Source organism: Geotrypetes seraphini, chromosome 14 (genome assembly GCF_902459505.1).
Source record: "Geotrypetes seraphini chromosome 14, aGeoSer1.1, whole genome shotgun sequence".
In the NCBI taxonomy this organism is placed as follows: domain Eukaryota; kingdom Metazoa; phylum Chordata; class Amphibia; order Gymnophiona; family Dermophiidae; genus Geotrypetes; species Geotrypetes seraphini.
Window position 1 is genome coordinate 18,453,382 of NC_047097.1, and position 23,049 is coordinate 18,476,430.

General features: G+C 44.4%; 1 protein-coding gene across 5 annotated transcripts in view; it reads left to right on the forward strand.

Moving 5' to 3' along the window:
• MYEF2 (myelin expression factor 2) overlaps positions 1–23,049 on the forward strand; it is a 222,122-nt gene that overhangs the window by 8,414 nt on the left and 190,659 nt on the right. For all 5 annotated transcript variants that reach the window (XM_033920385.1, XM_033920384.1, XM_033920386.1 and 2 more), the window contains exons 2-5: positions 196–401; positions 1,575–1,627; positions 3,173–3,180; positions 3,284–3,377. In XM_033920385.1, coding sequence (XP_033776276.1) covers positions 196–401; positions 1,575–1,627; positions 3,173–3,180; positions 3,284–3,377 — 361 coding nt within the window. The remainder of the gene's footprint in view (positions 1–195; positions 402–1,574; positions 1,628–3,172; positions 3,181–3,283; positions 3,378–23,049) is intronic.

Sequence of the window (23,049 nt, forward strand, 5' to 3'; positions counted from 1 at the left end):
ACATGACCATGCAAAAGGAAGCATATTTTTTAAAAGTTAGACTAACTTATATATGTATTATAGATACATCTAAAGGGGTACTGTGTTTGGATTGTTCAGCATTGTAAAAGCTTTATGTTTTTGGGTAACTGAAATATTTTAATAAGCAGATATTTAAAAATTTTGATCCTTGAAATATTTTTCTTGAATATTTAGTGAAGGTGATGAATTGAAAGAGGAAAAATCTGATTTGAAAGAAAAGTCTACTGGAAACCGAAAAGGAAACAGATTCCACCCTTATTCAAAGGACAAGAACTCAAGTACTGGAGAAAGGAAAGGTCCAAGCCGTAATAGGGTTTTCATTAGCAATATACCATATGATCTGAAATGGCAAGCTATCAAAGACCTAATGAGAGACAAAGGTAACTTATTCCAGGTTAACACATTTTAGTTCTCTGTGCCCCAGGGCTGTGATTTCTTTTGCTTTTTCTTCAGTTTAATTATCTCTCTCCCATCTTTTATTTTGAGACAACTGCATTGAAGGTTAGACAGGTAAATGAAGAGTTTTTACTGTCTTCCTCTGCCGCCATAGAGTGACATTGGAGAGCAAATGGTACATGCATGCCATTAATGACTCTTGGGATTGTGTTTTGTCTAGTTGTAGTTTCCTTGTAGATTATTTTAAAGGGGCATTGTATTTAAGTAACATTTAGAGTATTAATGTATGAATAATAAGGGATATCTGTCAAAAGCTGTTTTTGTACATTCTAGGTAGAAATCTGGCGCTGGCATTTATAATGTTGTGTGCATTGTCTCTACTGCCATGAAGCTGTCTCTATACAGATCTATATTAAAACTATACTGCTGTTGCAGTTGTGATGTCAGACAAATAGTTGTTCCAAAGCCTAAATTCATATGGTATTTGCATAGCTCAGGGGAAAAACTAATTAAAAAAATAACTTTAACAAGTTTTTACTTGGAAAATATTACATTTCAAACGTTACCTAAAAGCATTATTTTTGGCTTTTAGTCTGTTTCATAAAAATTCCTCTCTGATGTGTATTTGTGCTTGGTGTATCTGTTGTAAGGTGACAACTATTTGATTGGTTTTATCCACTGAACCTCCTTATTTTAGAAAGCTTGTTGCCTGCTGTGAAATATTTGCATTGTAAATTTGGTTCTTACATTTGAAGGTAAATTAAGATTGAAGACATTCAGGTAGAAAGTCACCTTAAAACAGCTGTTGTGAGTAGGATGAAAAAAAAAACACTGAAAAGTGGCAATGTTGATTTTATTTCCTTGGTTAAGGGACTGTCTGAATTTGTTCACCAACTATATCATACTGGCCAAAATATGATCTGCAGTATGAATTAGGTTAAATATAGTTGTTTGTATTGATCTTGAGAATGTGGCTGCTGTATATATTTGAAAATTAGCTAAATTCTGTAGCCATTGACAGGAGGTATGTTGGTCTGGTTTTGATTGTTGGTGAATAATAGGTTCTCTGTAGAGTTGTGCACAGGGCACAGTAAAGCAAGATACTGGTGTTTAAATGCATTGTCTCTTGGTATTTTCCCCTTGTATGTCTTATGTAGTTGGTGAGGTTACATACGTGGAGCTCTTTAAGGATGCTGAAGGAAAATCAAGGGTAAGTGCCGTGGGCAATCAATATTCTGCTTGAGGCTTAAAAGCTCCTCAGCAGTTTTCTTTCTGTATAATACCTGTACCAGTTAAAGGAAAGTAAGTTTCATTTTTTCACACTGTTGTGCTGTATGAAAGACTCGAGGCTTCTGTATTTGAAAACTGATGCTTTCATGTAAAATTAGCCATTAGGCTGATGGGTCACATTATATTTGTAAATGTTTCCAAACTCAATTTCTTTAGGTTATAATTTCCTGCTTTTTAATGTAGGAGATTAGAACTTTGTGCCCTGAATTTAGTGTCATGTAAGGAATTTTCTAAATTAATTGATTTGGTAATCTCATAAGTGTATTAGTATTGGATCTGTTTGGACTTCAAATGAAAAGCATCACATTGGAGTTTGCAGAGCTGCACAAGAGACAGTGCTGTGAACCTTTTGAACCAAGATAGTCTTCTTGCAAAATGCCAGTGAAGGAATTGGTTGCTATTGGAAAGACTGCTGAATAGCAGATTTAGATTGCTATTTGTAAGGTATTTGGAGAGAAGAATGTGAAGCCCTGTGTCTGTTCAATCTTAAAATTAGATATATTTGCAAATATCTTCCAAATTTTAACAAACTGCCTGGGTGCTATAAATCTTCTCATAACAGATACTCTAGTTTGTGTTCCCTGATTATTTAAGAACTGTCTTTTCTTTATAAAGCAATTACATGAATATACCTGTCTTAGTCAGGTGACTTAACATAAACTTCATTCTCCGTCATGCTTCTGTCCAAAGTACATTTACACTTCATGTTAGTTTTGAACAAACTGATTGCTTTTATTACACAGTTGTTGCTGTTACAGCCTTTTACTGTATACCCTTGCAATAAAAAGTCAAAACTTTTTCATATTGAAAGATGTATTCATCTTAGAACTTTGGTGTCTTTGGACATTCCACATGTGAATTTAATGCAGCGAGTTTACTAGAGAGTATTTGGATTTTTCACCATTCTTTAAATTAGTATAAACAAAATTGAGTTAGTTTGCTTCAACTTGTAAATTACATTGTATTAAATTAACACAAGTATGTGAAACGAACAAAAATGTAAAAGTTAAAAAAAAAAAAAATTTTCTGTGTACCCCTATATTCCAGAGTAAATATTTAAGCTTTACTTTTAGATAGTGGAAATACCACTATAACAAAGTATTCTTATATGTGAAAAAGATGTCCAGTATCAAACACAGGATGGGGGTGGTTAGTAACATGGACTACCGTTAAGGTGAGCTATTTTAACGAGTCATTCTGTTTAGCACAGGATCTTATTTTATGCAGTGAGACTTTGTGCTAAAGTAGCTCAACTTTTATAGTAAGATAATCCATTTCAGTGGTAGCCAATGTTAATAACCCCCCTTCACATATGTTTAGAACAGATTTTGAAGAATATTTTTCCTTGATTCCAGTGACATTTGCTTGTATAGCCATTCATAAGTTTGAAACTGTAAAAATGGTTTTCATTACTGATTACATTTTTTTCTCTTCACATATAATTGGGCAACCATCATGGATTTAGGGATGTGGGTAAGTAATATGTTCTTGTGGCTTGGAAAAGGGCCTTTTAAACATTTTTAAATGAAAAAATGAGATGTTTTCATTTAATAGCGTTCTCTTTTTTCCTTTACAGTGTGGTTGAATTCAAAGATGCAGAATTTGTAAAGAAAGCTTTGGACGTTATGAACAAATATGATCTTAATGGAAGGCCTCTAAATATAAAAGAGGTAAGAGATTAGTTTGTGTGAGTGGGAGGCAAGACCCATTTTCCAGAAACTTTTTACCCTTGAAAATATTAACCCACCCCCCAAAAAAATCTTGTATAGCCTTTCAGTGCTACAGAAATGATAAATAGTAGTAGTAGGATGCTCCACCTTCCACACTGCTGCTAGACTGATTCACACAGGAAGGAGGTATTGGCGGAAGCCATGTGGCATCAAAGCATTAGGGATGGAGAGAGTAGAGTTTAGATTATTGCAGAGGTCTTATGTTGACTAGAAAATCATCCCTTATTTTGAACTTTATTTGAACTCCAACTTTATTGATAAGCTTCCCCCCCAACAAGAGCATCTTTTGACACCAACCAAAATTTTTAGGAATTTGGGCAACAAATACTGCTTGCATGTATGTGTGGTGGTGGGTGGGGGGGATGAAAGCAAGAAGGGGGCATTTTCTACTTTTTGGGATTTCACTGCTGTTTTGGGCAGTTATCCCCCCACCTACTTCATATTTGTTCACTTTTGCTCTAATTCTGTGTGACTTGTTTTGCTTGCTCTTTTTATTTTATTATATTTTTTTTATTTTATACTGTTCCTTTTCCGTCAAACTCCCTCTTTCCTTAGTGTCAGCTGTAGATGAACCAGAGACTAGTGAGTTGTGCCCATCTACCAGAACATGATGAAAGACTTAAAAGGTTAGGGCTCTTCAGCTTGGAAAAAAGGGGTGATATGATTGAAGTCTACAAAATCCTGAGTGGAGTAGAACGTATACAAGTGGATTGATTTTTCACTCTGTCAAAAATTACAAAGACTAGGGGACGCTCGATGAAGTTACAGGGAAATACTTTTTTAAAACCAATAGGATTAATTTTTTTTTTCACTTAGAGAATAGTTAAGCTCTGGAACGCATTGCCAGAGGTTGTGGTAAGATTAGCGTAACTAGTTTTTAAGAAATGTTTCGATAATTTCCTGGCTGAAAAAAATCCATAGTCTGTTATTGAGAAAGACATGGGGGAAGCCACTGCTTGCCCTGGATCGGTAGCATGAAATGTTGCTAATCTTTGGAGTTTTGTCAGGTACTAGTGACCTAGATTGGCTACCGTGTGAATGGGCTTCTGGGCTTGATGGACCATTGGTCTGACCCAGTAAGGCTTTTCTTATGTTCTTAGGAGCTTCCTTTGCTTATTTCCAAGGTGCTACAAGCTTTGAACATTTCCATTCCTGAGCATGTATCCCCTGCCATGGCTAATCTGAAAATAGCCAGCATTTTCAAGCCTCCTAAGGCTTTCGTGGTACATGAAGCAATGCAGGAGCTGATACTGGCATAATGGGACACCCTAAATGGGTTTTTTTTACAAATGGCTAAAGCTGTGGTGTACCTTTTACCAGGTTTCTCAGGAGGAGCTAAAAAAGCTTAAATTTCTAGCATGGACCCCTTAGTGGCAGTGGTGACTAAAATGATAACGCTGCCGGTGGAAGGGGAGATAGTGCTGAAGGACATATAGGATAAGAAACTGGAAGCTTCCTTAAAGATGTCATCTTTGTAGGCAGTGGTCTGTCGTTCCTATGATGTAAGAGCTTGTCTCAGCCGGGTTCAGCAGATTACGGATTCTTTGGTGGAATCAGGCACTCTGCTCTCTACTGAGATTTCATATCTGGAGATGGGGCTGACCTATTTAGTTGATGCACTATATGATTGTATTAGAGCTTCAGCAAAGCGGATGGCATTAGTTATGGCAAGGTGCTTCCTTTAGCTTCTCCAATGCTCTGTAGATACTGGTGAAACTCCCTTTTTGTTTGTTATTGTAACTAGGAATTGATGATTGATAAACATACATAACTGATTCTCAACAAACAACTCACAAATATATATATATATATATATATATATATATATATATATATATATATATATATAACAGTTTCATATTTAACTCCACATTTCATCTCTTTCTTTCTTTTTTTTTTTTTTTTTTTTATAAATCTTTATTCATTTTAAATCTTTCAACAAATGTACAATAAAATCATCATTTAATATACAACATCACTTGAAGCTCTACATTTCTCTCAAGAAAAAGATTATATCCCACCCCACCCTCCCAAAAATTATATTCAAATATAATATATCATATAATAATTTAGATCATTTGTTTTACAATTTGATAATGAAAACCACAAAACCCACCCCCACCCACAAAACAATATATATTAAGTAAGTAGGGAAAAATGCTGATTATTCATTATAATACCTTATTAATGGCCCCCACACATCCTTAAATTTATTAAAATATCCATTTTGAACTGCAAGCGTTCTTTCCATCCTATACATGTGACACACCGAGTTCCACCAAAAACAATAATTTAATCTTGTGCAATCTTTCCAGTTATATGTTATTTGCTGAATGGCAACTCCTGTTTAAATCATTAAAAGTTTATTATTATTAGCAGATAATTGGCTTTTAGCTCTCATAGACATGCCAAATAAAATTGTGTCATGACAATGCTACATAATTTTCTAGCATACAATTTATTTGATCCCAAATTGACTGCCAAAAAGCTTTAATAAATGGACAATGAAACAATAAATGATCTAAAGTTCTAGCCTCGAGATGACAATGCCAGCATCTATTAGACTTGGAGCAATCCAATTTTTGTAAACGAACAGGGGTCCAGAGTGCTCTGTGCAGTTGCCACAGCTTTGTTTGATGTTACAGTGGTTAAGTTTGGTGTGTATATGTGTTCCCCCCAGCTTCTCTTGCAGAGCGGCGGCCTTTTGTTCTTGGGCCTGCTTTGTTCTATCTCCAGGCACTTTCACATGTGATTCTGCCCTGGATTGGCCGCCTGTACTCAGTTCTTCTCCGGAATGGGTTGGCAGGCGGCACAGTGAAGTTGGGGGGGGGGGCCCAGGGAGTGCCCGCGTTTCATTCGGGTAGTTCTTTCTCTCTCTAGGGGTCCCTGACTAGTGGGACTGTGTGTGTGTGGCGGTTTCCCTGATCTTTCTGCCTATGGGCAGTGCTGCGTGTTTCTGGTAATGCTGCGGAACTGCTTTATGTCCCTATGATGCGGTTCTAGGGGCATGAGCCACCTTGGTTACTGTGAAAAAAAAAACGCCCAAACAAGGTTGCCCTTTGGGGGCGGTTGGTTTTTGGAGCACCTTGCATGCAGTTTAAGTTACTGCAGGCTGCTGCAGTTTTCTATTGTTTCTCAGTTATCCGTCTTGGTCATTGCTACATTGCGAGTATAGTTGGTTTTCAGGAGTGTTCCTTTCTTCTTTGCTGAAATTGTAATTGTCCTCCAGCACGTTTTATGACCGCTGCTGCACTTTGTGGGGGTCATTTTTTCCGCTGTCAGCTCTTTCAGCTTTCTTGTGGACAGGGAGCTGTCATATGGGCAGGTCACGACGCTTTTGTCTGATACCTGTTAAATTGCTGTTGTTTTCCAAAGGGCGGTAGATACAGCATCTTGATTGCATCTAGTATGTATTCCCTTTAAAGGCCATACGTATTTCGCTCATGTTTCATGGAGTTAGTACTGTTTTCATGGGTTACATTACGAACCTTGATTTTTTTTTTTCCCTTCTTCCAGTTCCTACAGTGCTCATCCTGCCGTTTACTGACCTTTTGCATTTCATTCTGAGGGGATCTTGACTTCTTCCAAGGCCTCGTTAGGCTTTCTCATGAGGGAGTAGTCGCTATACTGTCAGGTCAGGGGGCTGTGCACATTTTTCAGGATGCTTGCACCTTTGCATCCTCCTCAGGTTTCCAGTTCATTCATGGAGTCTCTCTGTTTTGTGTTTCTCTTTGAAGTGTTACTGGTCTTCAGGACGGTTCTTGTAGTTCTTAGGGAACCACTTACTGCATGGTGGCCAAGACGGGGGCATTGGGCAGGCTGGATCCCATTCTGCTGCATTAGTTTCTCAGGGTTGCACATTTCTGATGACAACCTGCGAGTATATTTACATTTTCTCTATGGACTCTGAATCGGCACTAGGTTTGCATGCCTCTCTTGGAGCGGCGCTTTCAGTTTTGGCACATGCCATTTCGCCTACCCAAGGATTCACGAACGTTTTAGATGATGTGAGCGGTGGTACCGTTTTGGCGCTACCAGGCGATTCATTTAATTTCTTCTTGACTGCCTGCTTGATTCGGACGACTTCCAGTCGGGCCATTTGACTGACACGAAAAGGGTGGTTTCCTTTCCTCAGTTCTTTATACGTGCATCTTCGAATTTGCAGTGCTCTTTTCTCCTGTACTATTTATAGGTATATCGGGATGATGTTTTTATTCATATAGGAGAGACATGTGTTTCTTTCCGGAGACTTGGGCGTGGGGTCTCGGTCTCAGATTGGCATTCTTCTTCGCTTCCCATGACCGAGAGTATGGGATTCTGTACATGTTCTAGGATCCATATTGCTGACTCCACTGGGAACTTCGGCTTGCTTTCCCCTTCTAACGCTACTGCAGTCGCTTTGGTTCCGGTATCTCGGGGCTCCAATTATTTGGTATGCTCCTCCTGCATCGCTCTGTATGTTTGGTGGCTCAGCGAGATTTCTCTTTTCAAGGCATGCCTCGGTCTTTGCTGGACTAGCTCATGACCACCAACCATTCTGGGCTGTCAGGTTGGGGGGCTTGATGGCTTCCATCCTCAGCTCCAGGAGTCTGGTCTTCAGAGGCGACTCAGTACTTGTTCATTCTTCTACTCTTGAACAGGGTCAGGCTACCTTTCTGGAGCTTCAGATCATTCTTCCGGAATGCCGCTGAGGGTCCTTTTGGTCAGTATTAGGATAAGGGTATTTCTCTACAGCTTGGGCAGTAGGTATTGTACTCAGTTGGCAGGTGAAGTTGTTCTGCTTCAATGGGTGTACTCTCATCTTCATCTTCTGTTGGCAGATCCTTTTATGGATCAGGATGTGAGTTTGGCTAGACTTTCTCTCTGCGGAATCCGAGCATGGCCCATTTCTTGTATGTTACAGTGTACAGCGCTGTGTGCGCTCGGGAAAGTGTGCATGTTAGTAATAGTGGAATCTTCTGCATCCTGGATGTTGAGATTTGTGGCTCAGGCATTCTAGCTCTTTTTATGGACATGAGATCTCCTGGAACTAGACCTCATGGCCTCGTCTCTCAATTCTAAGCTTCCTAGCTTCTTCGGCGGGCCCAGGGAGTGGGAGTTAGAGGGGGTTGCTGCGTGGCTCCTTTTTCGCCTCTGCCTTCTCCTTTTCAGTGTTTTCCGCTGGCTGATGATGGCTTGGATTTGCCATCTCGAGTTCGCCTTCCGGGCACAGTATTTGTAGAATCTCTGGATTGGCGGCGCCATCCTTACTATACGGATTTGATGAGTCTTTCGACAGCCAGATTAAGAAGTTTCCTGATATCTCCGGCTTTGCTCGCCTAGGGTCCGATCTACATGGATATTTGTACTACTTTAGTATTACGACCTAGCTTTTTGGAAAGGTCTTGGCTGATGTGTAAGGGTTATGCGAAGCAGGTTGTTTCTTCTTTTATCCAGGTGCTACGGACGTTTTCTTCTGTGGCTTCTGCTTCCTTTTGGAAGTTTTTCCTTTCTTGGGTGCTTCTTAGCGTTTGAACCACTCCAGAGTTCCTTTTTGGGCATGAGTGTATTGCCGAGGGCTTAGCGTTCAATTCCCTTCAGCTTCTAGTGCCATTCTTGTCTTGTTACGAGGGTTAGGTATATTGCTCTTCGCTTACTTCTCAGCTTCATGTGGTTCAGTTCCTACACAGAGTGCGGTATATTTATGCACCTCTAGGAAAGCACGGTTTGGAGTACAATTTTCACGTACTTCTTCTCAGTTTACCGAAGGCTTCATTTCATCCTTGTCTTTTTGGACTCTGAAGGGCTGTGCCGTTGAACACGGGGTTTCTTGTGGCCATGACTTCAGTTCTGCGATTTTCTATGTTGCAGGCCTTGTTCAGCAGGGATTCCTATTTCTGATTTCCGAAATATGGGATATCAGTTCGGATAGTACCATTATTTCCTTCTAGGGGGGGCGTCATCCTTTCTTTTATGTCACGCTCACTTTTCCTTCCTTCTTCCTGGGAGGAGAACTTGGGAGCAGTGCTTTTATTCACTGCATTTTTTGGTACGTACGTAGCGTTCTCCACGAGCTGGGTTTCTAACGACTTTTAGTTGTCTATATCTCCTTTTTGTATTCTTCAAGGGACGCCTCAAACGTATGGCGGTGTCCGAAGCCTCCATCGCTCGATGGGTCCAGAAGGACATTCTTTATGCTTGCTTGCTGGCAGGGAAATGGTTGGCGAAAGAACTTCATGACCATTCTGCCGGAGCAATGGCTACTTCTTGGGCTCGGCCCAGAGGTTTTTTTCCTTGGAGGAGATTTGTCTTGCGGCTACTTGGTCTTCCGAGAGTGCTTTCTCTCCGCATTTCTGCTTGGATGTGTGGGCGCATGCGGTAGGGGCGTTTTGTGCTTCGGTTGTTGCGGAGGCGGCGTTTGCTTCCCACCCATATTGAGGATTGATTTGCTACATCCCATTGATCTCTGGATTCATCTGCTGCTGTTGCTAGGAAAGGAAAAATTATGTTCTTACCTGTTAATTTTCTTTCCCTTAGACGCAGCAGATGAATCCAGAACCCCACCCTTTCTGGTTATTGTCTCTCGTTTTTCTATTTTGCAACTTTTGCAGTTTGTTATTATGGCGGGTTGTTTTCTGTATTTATTGCATTTTGAGATTTGCTATGGGAAAGAAGTTTTTTACATGCTATGCCTATTGATGGTTACGGATGCTTGGGCAAGGAGCTATACTGGATAAACAGGAGGAGTGCCAACCAATAGGACCACCTGTTAATCAGTTTCTCTATCTCCGCCTGCTGGTAGATGTGGGCTATCCCAATGGTCTTTGGATTCATTAGCCGGGCGGAGCGCTAGGGAGAACACTGCTATAGCTATGTCTACGCTTTATCATCTGAATCCTACCTTTTGGCAGGTTTGCGCAGCCTGAGATAGATTCCATTGTGGCGCAGGTTTTCCAGTGCACAGCCCTCCCTAGTGATGGGGAGTGAAGTTTCAGGACTCTCAGGATCAGAGGCTGTTGTGTTACAAAATATTTTTTTTCTATTATCCTCAAGTAGCCAAGTGGCGGTGGCCATTTCCTTTATGGTGTGTGCCTGTTCAGTCTGCAGTGCCTCTGTGGAAATGCATGCCTGTCCTCGGTTAGTGCTGGCTGGTATGGCTGTGGTGCCGGGCAACCTTTATGATCTCATTTGAGTTTTTAGTACATTTTCTGCTGGTGCAGAGTCTGAGCACCATACTCCTTTGGACTGTCTTTGATGACGCTGCCTTGAGGATCCCCTTCAGCGGCCATCCTTTCAAGGGCCGGATTCTTGTTGGTCAGGATGACCATTACTCAAGTGTTGTGAATGCTGCCCTACATTGCTCCCTGTGAACCAGTTTTGCTGGACGTCGGGAGTGGCGCATTGTTCTCTTCGTCATCAGGGATATTCAGGTTTTTCCTCCTAGAGTCATTCCCAGGGCTATGATCACGTTACCTTGGTTCCAATTCCAGGCATCCTCGGGTTCCTGTGTAGTGGATATGCCTCGCACAAAAAAAGAAAAGAAGGCACTGATGTCACTTGGGGTGGGCATGGCTTACTCACAGGTTGTTAGTCCCCCTTTGCCTGCCTCTGGCTTGGTTTCTGGAGTCCGGCAAGTTGATGGCAACAGAGTCCAGGGTCTGCGATATTTTGCAGCGCCTCTTAATCTTGTGGACTGGAACAGGGTCAAGCATCCCTAAATGGGGGCTTAGGCAGATACCCCTTATTCTTTCTCGTGCCAGAAAAGCTCGGAGAATTGGAGACATATTCTAATTCTACAGTCGGCTACCCAATTCTTGCGAATTTCCTTTTTCCAAATGGACAACGGGGTACATGGTGCTAGCTGCTGTCTCCAGGGGAGTTTACAGTGTCTTTGGATCTTCTAGCTTTTACTATTGTCTTTTTTACCTGTTTGACCCCCCCTTAAGATCATCTCATATGATCACACCAATGTATTTCTCGTGTGTACTGGTCCCTCTTATTTTTGCAGTCAAATGCATGAGCCAGCATTTCTTGGCAAATAAATCTTAGCTGTCATATTCTGGACTGTTCAAGTTTCGCTAAGTTCTTCCTCATATTATCCACACTGAGGGGTATCTACCCTGTTGCATGTTTTGGTATCGTTCACAAAGAGGCAAACCTTATCAGAGAGCCTTTTAGTAGAGAAGAGGCCTAAGAACCTGACCTTGTGACACACCAGTGGTAACATCCTTTCCTCAGAATGAGCTCTGTTTACCACTAACCTCTTTCACCTTTCATCTTCTAATCAACCCAGGCCATCACTTTGGGGCACTCAGTTTATTTATTAGACATTTCTGTGGAACTGTCAAAAAGCTTTGCTAAAATTTTAGATATACCACATCCTGTGTACTCCCTCTATCAAACTCTGGCCACCCAGTCAAATAAATTGATCAGATTTTTCTGACAAGACCTACCTCTTGGTGAATTCATGTTACCTTGGGCCTGCAGTAAGTGGATCAGGACGTAAGTCAGCCTATGTTAAATTAAGGCAAGAATGTTAAGTTTCAAGTTTTATTAGGATTTTATATACCGTCTATCAAGGTTATCTAAGCGGTTCTACAATCAGGTACTCAAGCATTTTCCCTATCTGTCTCGGTGGGCTCACAATCTATCTAACGTACCTGGGGCTATGGAGGATTAAGTGACTTGCCCAGGGTCACAAGGAGCAGCGTGGGGTTTGAACCCACAACCCCAGGGTGCTGAAGCTGTAGCTTCAACCACTGTGCCACACACTCCTCCTGGAGTTAGACTGGGTAATGATATTTTAATCATCTTAAAGCAATCTGTTAACAACATTTTCTTTCTTTCTAAGTCAAACAACAATACAATTGTGGAAAAACAGACAAAAATAAGAAATACAGTACAGTAAAGTACATTTAAGTCATGGCACCACTGGTGCTTGGCTGCGGATTGTCGATATCTCCTTCATCAGGCGAGGCTGCGGACCTGGTGATGGTTAGAGTTACTCTTTGCAGAAACATAGTGAGCTTCATCTGAATTGTTTGCTTTTTTTTTTCTCTTCATAAATTTCGCAATAAGGATGAAATGTGTTGTGTGCCATCTGTTCAATCCTCGCAAATCGTTCAGTGTTTGAGTCCATGTCTTCAAAATGGGCGAGGAGTTTATTCAGTAGAGAGAAACCTTCTGACAATCCCTTTGTGGTGAACATTTGTTGCGCCTCATTCTCTTGGTCTTTCTCTTAATTCTTTTATTTTTTCTTCCGCCACTTTCTTCAAATTCTATCAGCTCTTCATTCGTAAGTTCCCCTGATTCCCGGTCTAGCAACTCCTCAACATCTTCCATTTCACATTCCAGTGAAAGGTCTTTTGACAGTTTCACTATTTCTTGACAAATCTCATCAAGTTCTTGTTCACTGTTAAATCCAGCAAAGGTATTCACATAGCGCTTAACACACTTCTTCCATACACTTTTCTGTCACTGAGTCCCAAGCAGTAGCAAGATTTTTTTTATACACTTAAAGAATGTTATACTGTTTCCAATAGTCACGTAGTGATAGTTCAGGGTTGGCATCTATAGCAGCTATGGCTTGGGCGAAAGTGGTTCTGAGATAGTTTGCCTTCAAAGTAGCAATCGCCCCTTGGTCCATCGGTTGAATAAGTGGTGTAGTGTTCGGGGGCAAAAATAACACTTTCACATTGGGATAGAGATCAACTAAGTGATATGGATGTCCAGGCGCATTATCAAGCAACAGTAAAATTTTGAAGGGGATTCCTTTCTCCAAACAGTTCTCGCGCACTTGAGGAATAAAACAATTGCTATACCAATCCTCAAATAAAGCCTGGTTCATCCAGGCATTACAGCTTGATCTATAATAATCTGGCAAAGTGTGCTTGTTCATGTGGATTTTCAGAATGGTAAATTAATAAGCTTAAACCTATCGATATTCCCTCCAAGCAGTAGAGTGAGTCTATCCTTGTGTGCTTTTAAATCCTGGCATGCTTTTGGCTTCTTTGGGATGTAAGTGCGTCCTGGCATCCGCTTCCAATATAACCCTGTTTCCATCCACATAAAAAATTTGCTCTGCCAGGTAACCTTCCACGTTGATTATTTCTTCTAAACTATCAACAAACTTTTTAGCTCCTTCCTCATCTGCACTCGCTTCTTCTCCAGTCACCTGAACATAATGCAACTGGAATCTATTTTTAAACCTCTTAAGCCAAGCAGTACTAGCCACAAATTCTTGACTGTAGTCTTCTCCAGCGCGTTCCTTTAAAGTCCCAAACAGACTTCTAGCCTTTGACTGTACTGTAAAGAGGCTTAAGGACGTCCACTTTTGAATCTGATCTTCCATCCAAATGTTTAACAATTTCTCCATTTCATGGATGGACCTAGTACGTTGCTTCGTAATCACCGTTAACTGCAAAAGTGCAGAACCTTTCACAGCTTCACAAATTCTATTTTTGTCCTTTATAATAGTTGACACAGTAGAGTGTGATAACTTTATATCACATGCGATCACATTCGGTTTCTTTCCTCCTTCATACTGTTTTATCATTTTGGTGTCTAGATCTATGGCCTTTTTCCCCTTTTTTCCCTTTATCCCAGGACAAGCAGGCATGATATTCTCACATGTGGGTGACGTCATCTACGGAGCCCCGGCGCGGACAGCTTTTCAAGCAAACTTGATTGAAGTTTCAAGTTTGCACACTGCACCACGCATGTGCGTGCCTTCTCGCCCACTAGAGGGCGCATCCCACCTCGTGGTCCTCAGTTCAAATTTTTCCGCGGAGCAAGAAAGCCCTGTGGATCTGAGCTCCAGTGTTTTTGCCTTCTAGCTGCCGCGTTTAGTTTGTTTTTCCCTTCAAATTAGTTCGCGGTACTCTTTTCCTTTCGTTTCTTTTCAAAAAAAAAAAAAAAAAAAAAGTCTTTCGTTTTTCGTCGGGTTCCGGGGGCTCCCGGAAGCCGTGGCCGCGGGACGTCGGTACGTTCCCGGCCTTCTTCTTTTTCTTCGTGGATGTCCCGTCCTGTTACGGGATTCAAAAAGTGCAGCCGGTGTGAGAGGTTGCTTTCCATCACTGACCCTCACCGGTGGTGCATTGTCTGTCTTGGGCCCGAACATCCGACAGACTCGTGTGATCGCTGTGCTACCTTCCAAAACAGGGCCCTCCGTCGCCGTAAGGCAAGAATGGCCGAATTGTTCGCCGTCGACGCGCCGCCTAAGGCCTCGACGTCGGCCTCGGCTTCGGCCCCGGCCTTGACCTCGGCCTCGGCGTCCTCGGGGGCCTCGGCCTCGCCTCGGCCCTCTTCCTCGAAGGCGTCGTCAGTGAAGCAAGCTTCGGGTAAGTCCTCTGTTCCATCCCCTTCAGCAAAGAAGCCATCCTCGAGTCAGGCCAAGGCGGGTGGGTCGACCCCGGCCCCGCATCGGACCTCGACTCCGCACACCCCGAGGGAATACTCGAGACCGAGGTCGCCCTCCAGGGAGTGTGCCCCGGACTCGGAACTCCCCACCTTCGTGGGGATTCCGGCCTTCCAGGATCTCCTCCGAGCTCTGATCTCATCGGAGCTGTCGGGAGCCCTGGAAGTGTTGCAGCGTGCTGCGGTTCGGGCGGCCTCGACCTCGGCCTGGACGCCTTCGGTCTCGGAGGCCCCGGCCTCGGCTCCCTCGGGAGCCCCGGCCTCGGCGACCTCGGTCTCGGGTACTGGGACCCCGTTCACCTCGGTCTCGGCCCCGCCCCGGACCTCGACCTCGGGGGAACCCCCTGAGCGGAGTGTAAGGCCCAAAGAAAAGTTGCGCAGAGTGCGCCGTCTTTCCTCCTCTTCCTCCGGGTCTTCCAGACACGCCTCGCCCTCGACGCGACCTCGGACGGGGCGTCGATCGAGGAAGTCTAAGCGGCCCCGAGGCTCGCCTCGGCGCGACCGTTCCTTGTCGTTCGGGGGCGAGGCGTTGCAGGTGTCGGAGTTGCGCCTCGACAACCCGAGGCTCCTCCGCTCACCCCATGGGAAGTCTTCCCGGGCCGCCTCGCCGAGGAAACGGGAGAGTGTCCCACGAACCCCGGGGTCCTCACCCAAGGGTTCTGCGAGGAGGACAACTTCCCCTTCCCCCTCGAGGGCCCTCGAGAGGGGATCCTGGGATTCGGGATCGGTTAGGGATCCTCATTATTCCCATGAGGCCTCCCCCCTCTCCTCGGTGGGGCGGTCGAGAACCCCCTCTCCCCAGGCTAGGCCGTCCTCATTTTCATCCTTCGTTCAGGACATGGCCCAAGCCCTGGGGATTGACCTGATGGTAGGCTCTCGGTATTCCAAAGAATTTTTGGAGGAACAGGACCTCCCCATTCTTCCTAGGGAGGTGCCTAGACTCCCTCTCAACAGTGTCCTTCTGCAAACCTGGCTGAAGAACTTGTCAAACCCTCTTACAGTCACGTCTGTGCCTTCAAAAATGGAATCGAAGTATAGGACGATTCCCCCTAAAGGGTTCGATAAGGCGCAGCTCTCACACCAGTCTCTTCTGGTGGAGTCTGCTCTTAAAAAATCACAGCCCTCACGGGTTTCTGCGGCGGTTCCACCAGGCAGGGAGGGGCGGACCCTGGACAAGTTTGGCCGCCGCCTCTATTCAAATTCCCTGATGGCCACCAGGGTTCTAAACTACGCCTTCACCTTTTCCTCCTTTTTGCGTGGTATGGTGAAGGACCTTCCTCAATATCGAAACTCGTTACCGGACTCCCAAAGAGCAGGATTCGACAAGTTTATGTCCAACCTGTCTCAATTGCGGTTGTACCTATTCCATGCAGTGTACGACGCCTTTGAGCTGGTTTCGAGGGTGTCGGCCCTCGCGGTGGCCATGCGCCGCTTGGCCTGGCTTCGCACCCTCGACATGGACCCAAACCTGCAGGAACGCCTGGCAGACTTGCCTTGTGTGGGGTCCGAGTTATTCGACGAGTCATTGGATGCGGCGACCAAGCGCTTGTCGGAACAGGAGCGCTCTCTAGCATCCCTGGTCCGCCCCAAACCTAGGCCCCCGCCGCAGAAACCCTTTCGGCCTCCGCCGCGCCGATACCCTCAGAAGTCGACCCCGGCTTTCTCGAGACCGCCTCCGAGACGTCCGTCTCAGCGAGGCAGAGGGGGACAACCCCAAGCCCCGGCGCAGGGCCCTTCTAAGCCAGCGCCTTCCTTTTGACGGGATAGGCGGACGGGGCGGGTTCCCCTCCGCACTTTCTCAGGAACCCCTTCCTATCGGGGGCCGTCTTCGGTTCTTCCGGGAGGCATGGACCGGGATTACCTCAGACGCTTGGGTGCTCCGGATCGTCTCCGAGGGCTACTCGCTCAACTTTGTGTCCTCGCCGCCGGACAGTCCCCCAAGTTTAGTCCCCTGCAACCGTTCGCAGCTACCGACCCTTATAACCGAAGCCAAAGCCCTCTTGAAGCTTCGGGCGGTCGAGCCGGTCCCCAAGGACCAGCGGGGTACGGGGTTTTACTCCCGCTACTTTTTGGTCCCAAAAAAGACCGGGGACCTGCGCCCCATACTGGACCTCAGGAAGCTCAACAAATTCCTGGCCCGGGAGAAGTTTCGAATGCTATCTCTCCCGGTTTTGTACCCCCTCTTGGGGGAAGGGGACTGGATGTGCTCCCTCGACCTGAAGGAAGCATACACCCATGTTCCGGTGCACCCCGCCTGTCGAAGATTCTTACGATTCCAGGTGGGGGACCTCCACCTCCAGTACAGGGTACTGCCCTTCGGCCTGGCCGCGTCCCCACGAGTTTTCACGAAGTGCATGGTGGTGGTGGCAGCAGCCCTCAGGTCACGTGGACTCCATGTGTTCCCTTACCTGGACGATTGGCTCATCAAAGCCCCGACCAGGGAGGGGGTTATCTCAGCGACCCGACAGTCTATTGCCTTCCTGCAAACTCTCGGGTTCGAGATAAACTTTCCAAAGTCTCAGTTGAGACCGTCGCAGTCTCTTCAATTCATAGGTGCGGTGCTGGACACGGTGCGCCTACGCTCCTACCTGCCGACCCAGCGGGTGGAAACCTTGGTACGGATGAGCCGCCAGGTCTCCCAACTATCGAGGGTGTCGGCCAAGCGCATGATGATGCTGCTGGGCCATATGGCCTCGACGGTACATGTCACGCCGTTTGCGAGGCTACACCTGAGGATCCCTCAGTGGACCCTCGCGTCCCAGTGGCGCCAGGAGTGCGACCCGGTGTCTCGCCTCATTTCGGTAACTCCGCCCTTGCGGAAATCGCTGCGTTGGTGGACAGACTCTTCAAATCTGTCCATGGGGCTATTGTTTCGCACTCCGCCTTTTCGCAAGGTCCTGACCACGGACTCCTCGGAGTACGCGTGGGGAGCCCATCTCGACGGTCTTCGCACGCAGGGCCTGTGGTCGTCAGAAGACCGTCAGTGTCATATCAACGTGCTAGAACTGCGAGCCATCTTCCTAGCACTTCGAGCCTTCGTTCACATATTGCAGGACCAGGTGGTCCTCGTCCGCACGGACAATCAGGTGGCAATGTATTATGTGAACAAGCAGGGAGGAACAGGGTCATGGCCCCTCTGCTCCGAAGCTCTTCGCCTCTGGGAGTGGGCGGCCTCCCGGAACATCTTCCTCCGGGCAGTCTACATCCAAGGAGAACGGAATTGCCTGGCGGACAAACTGAGTCGACTTCTGCAACCGCACGAGTGGACTCTACACTCAGCAGTTCTACGCGAGGTCTTCGCTCGCTGGGGAACGCCACAGGTTGATCTGTTTGCCTCTCCGGAGACACACAAACTACCACTATATTGTTCTCGGATGTACTCGCAGGACCGTCTGGAAGCGGATGCCTTCCTACTCGACTGGGAAGGGAGGTTCCTGTATGCATTCCCTCCGTTCCCTCTGATCATGCGAACGTTGGTACACCTAAAATCGTCCACGGCCACGATGATTCTCATAGCACCTCGGTGGCCGCGTCAGCACTGGTTCTCCCTGCTGCTCCAGCTCAGTGCCAGAGAGCCTCTTCCCCTGCCTGTCTCTCCTTCTCTGCTGTCTCAGAGTCAAGGATCCATGTTACATCCCAATCTGCAGTCATTGCACCTGACAGCCTGGTTTCTTGTTCCCTGACTCCTCCGGACCTGTCTCAATCGGTGAAGGAGGTGTTGGAAGCCTCCCGCAAGATCTCGACGAGGCTTTGCTATGCGCAGAAATGGACCAGGTTTTCCACCTGGTGCTCGTCTTTTCACCTGGATCCGGTATCAGTTCCGGTATCCTCGGTTTTAGAATATTTGTTTCATTTGTCGCGCTCCGGCTTGAAAACCTCTTCGGTGCGGGTTCATCTCAGTGCGATTTCTGCTTTCCACCAACCTCTGGAGGGACGCCCTCTGTCACTCCATCCCCTGGTGACACGCTTCATGAAAGGGTTACTCAGGGTTTGTCCCCCTCTTAAGCCTCCGTCTGTCGTGTGGAATTTGAATGTGGTTCTGGCTCAACTGATGAAACCCCCGTTTGAGCCACTCAACAAGTCCCTCTTGAAATTTCTGACTTGGAAGGCGGTGTTTCTAATTGCCCTCACCTCCGCCAGGCGGATCGGGGAGTTGCAAGCCTTGGTTGCGGACCCCCCTTTCACTGTCTTTCATCACGACAAGGTGGTTCTCCGCACCCACCCTAAGTTTTTACCTAAAGTTGTTTCTGACTTCCACCTCAATCAGTCCATTGTCCTTCCTGTGTTCTTCCCGAAGCCCCACTCCCATCCTGGCGAGACGGCGCTTCACACGCTTGACTGTAAGAGGGCGTTGGCATTTTATCTTCAACGCACCAGGCCTCATCGGAAGGTTCCTCAATTGTTTTTGTCCTTCGATCCCAATCGATTAGGGCATCCAGTTTCCAAGCGCACTCTGTCTAACTGGTTGGCCGCTTGCATTTCCTTTTGCTACGCTCAGGCTGGCCTTCCTCCCCCGGGTCGAGTCACGGGGCACAAGGTCCGAGCGATGGCAGCTTCGATAGCTTTCCTCCGATCCACTCCGATGGAGGACATATGTAAGGCTGCCACTTGGTCTTCGGTTCATACATTCACCTCTCATTACTGTCTGGACACTTTATCCAGGAGTGACGGCCGGTTTGGCCAGTCAGTTTTGCAAAATCTGTTTTCCTAAATTGCCATCCTCCCACCTGCCCTTTTTTGGTTAGCTTGGAGGTCACCCACATGTGAGAATATCATGCCTGCTTGTCCTGGGATAAAGCACAGTTACTTACCGTAACAGGTGTTATCCAGGGACAGCAGGCATATATTCTCACAACCCGCCCGCCTCCCCGGGGATGGCTTCCTTGCTAGTTATGGAACTGAGGACCACGAGGTGGGATGCGCCCTCTAGTGGGCGAGAAGGCACGCACATGCGTGGTGCAGTGTGCAAACTTGAAACTTCAATCAAGTTTGCTTGAAAAGCTGTCCGCGCCGGGGCTCCGTAGATGACGTCACCCACATGTGAGAATATATGCCTGCTGTCCCTGGATAACACCTGTTACGGTAAGTAACTGTGCTTTTTGGAAGGCTGAGGAGTGGACAGAGACAATTTCCTCATCGTTGTCATTTTTTTTTTTTTTTTGCATGAAATCACCAAAACAACAAGGCACAAACTCACTTGGGGCAACACCCCTGCGCATGTTATCACACTGTGTAGCAAGACTTCGGAGAGTGGAAGTCGCATCGTAAGGTCGAACAGTCATAACTTGGATAGATCATGTCAATGACTACCTGTATTCTGTTAAGTGTTTCCATTAATTTATTTATACAAAGTTGAGACTTATGGGTCTGTAGTTCCCTACCTCTTCCTTACTTTGCTTTTGTGGAGAGGGACCACACCTGCCTTTCTTCATACCCCATGCCACTTTTGACTCTAGAAAAGGCCAACCGGTGGAGTTGGCAGAACTTCCTGAGGTCCTTGAATGAATGCTATCTGGCGCCCTTGCTTTGTCCACCTTTTAGTTTATCTAGCTCCTCATGAACACCTCTGGTTGTCTTCTGCTGTGAACATAGAACAGAAATTCCAATTTAGTCTTATTTTTATTAGCTTCTACATATTCCTTCTCTTCATTTTGGAGTCTCACAGTGCCACTTTTGTACTTTCTCCTATCACTATTCTAGATGTCTTATGAAACTGCACAGGTGTTAAACATATTTTATTCAGAAATGGTTCTCAAGTCTATTTCTTTGGCTAGCTTGAACTCCAAATAGGAAGGAGGTATTATTTGGCTATAGAATCCTGTTAACCTAAGGGGAACACCTATTTATAGGCATGCAGTTATGCCTTGTCCTAAAGATAGCAGAAATAATGTTTTTTATTCTTCCTAGTCTTCAAGTTTAATATACCACAAATATAAAACCAAGGTAAATCTAAGTATTTTACAATAAAATGTAAAATGAATTAAATGGGGTATAATAGTGGAAGAGGTTTTAAAGCATTGTGTGGAAAGATTCTGAAGTTACCCAATCAAAGGAATGACGACTTTATTATATGATCATTATATCATCTGGACTATCATAAATCAGTTATTCTTATCTCCATAGATATCTTATCTCCATAGATATCTCCATAGATATAGTTATTCTTATCTCCATAGATCTGCAGTGTTTGATACAATTGATCCCACATTTCTTCTTCAGAGATTATCTTCCAGTCAGATTCTTGAATGGTTCCATTCCTTCTCAGACCATTCATTTAAGGTCATATTTAATAACTCAACATCCACACCATATACAAATAAGCATGGAATCCCACAAGGCTCTATTCTATCACCTTTACATTACATACATTACGTTAGTGATTTCTATTCTGCCAATACCTTGCGGTTCAAGGCGGATTACATAAAAGTTTTCAGAGATTACTCTAACATCTTTCTATCCCCACTTTTGACGCTTGCCAATCAATTGGCTTCACAACTTTCACCTATGCTGACGATATACAGCTATTACATGCATTAGATCCAGAGGACATTAATTAAAGAAATAGAAGGAATACATTAAAAACTTGAACAAGTTAGATTAAGGTTAGACGACAACATGCTAGTCTTAAACATTCCCAAAATCAAGACAATATTGTTTCCCTGGAAAGAAGGTATAAACATTTGCGCCCCTATTTCCATCAAAAATAACCATTTATAATTAGTTACATCAGTAAAAATCTTAGGAGTCATTTTCGATAATAAACTTTCATATCAAGATCACATTAGTAATGTAGTTAGATCTTGCTTCTACAAACTCCTTATGATCCGTTCCATTTCAAAATTTCTCGAACTGAAATCTTTAAATATTTTGATGCTTTCTTTGGTGATATCAAAACTTGACTACTGCAATTCTTTACTTAAAGGAACAACCCAAAAAGAAATAAGGCGCTTTCAAATGGTGCAGAACTCTGCAATAAAACTCATCACAAATGCCAAAAAATACTATCACGTAACTTCGCTTTTAGAAAAAGTTCACTGGCCTCCAGTATTACATCGAATCTCATATAAAATACTGCTTTCACTTAAATCAATTATCTCAAAGGTGTCTGAATTCATATATAAACTATTAATACCATACACACCTTTGTGTGCTCTCAGATTGACAGACCAGCAACTATTATCTGTTCCCTCTTTAAGGATAATTGGGACAAAATGTCTAGAAATTTTTTCAGTCAGTTCCTCAGCTTTGGAATGCATTACTTTTACATTTAAAGGCAAAATGAAATGTCACTTATTTAAGGATTCTTTTCCATCTTAACCTCTACTTAGCTTTTAAAAAGTTTTATTCCTTTTTATTACATGTCTCTGTCCTATAATGATTGTATTTCTTCCCCCATTTACCCTTCATTTTCCAGTATGTTTTAATTTGTGGTTTATTTTATAGCTGTACAATGTTCTCCCCAGAAATTTTTTCCAGCAGGGTGGCATGTAAAAATAGCCAGGCAGGATGGGGAAATTTGGTGGTGGGGTAAATTTAAATGTGTACTATCTTTATTATTATTAATTATTTTCCAATGCTAAATATGACTTCCCTTTTCAAGGTTTGACACTTGTGCCAGAATATTTTTATTAAATTTAAGAGGTATCAAATTCTAGAAGTGAATAATTACCGGTAGATATTTGCTCTCTTTCAAACGTTATAGAGCAGTGGCACTGTCATCTTGAGACTGGGACATTAGATCATCTTTTATTCTATTGTCCATATATATTATTATTTTGGAAATCAATTTGGCCTCAAATAAATAGGATGATGGACAATCAGGATGCAGGACCAAGCAGAGACCGGCAATGTGGAAACTATGTGGTCGTACCTGAAATCATCCATTCACGAAGCAACTAATCGCTACATAAAATCAGTAGATAAACGGCAAAGAAACAACAAACCCCAATGGTTCACTGAAGAGATCTCGCACCTCATTAAGGAGAAGAAAAAAGCATTTCTTTCCTACAAACGTACGCAGAGAAGAGAAACTAAAGTAGAATATAAGACCAGATCTGCAGCGGTTAAAACAGCAGTTAGGGAGGCCAAACTTTGAGTGGAAGAAACTCTGGCAAAAAACATTAAAAAAGGGGACAAATCCTTCTTTAGGTATATCAGTGATAGGAAAAGGAACACAGACGGTATAGTACGCCTTAGACAACCGGACGGAAACTACGCG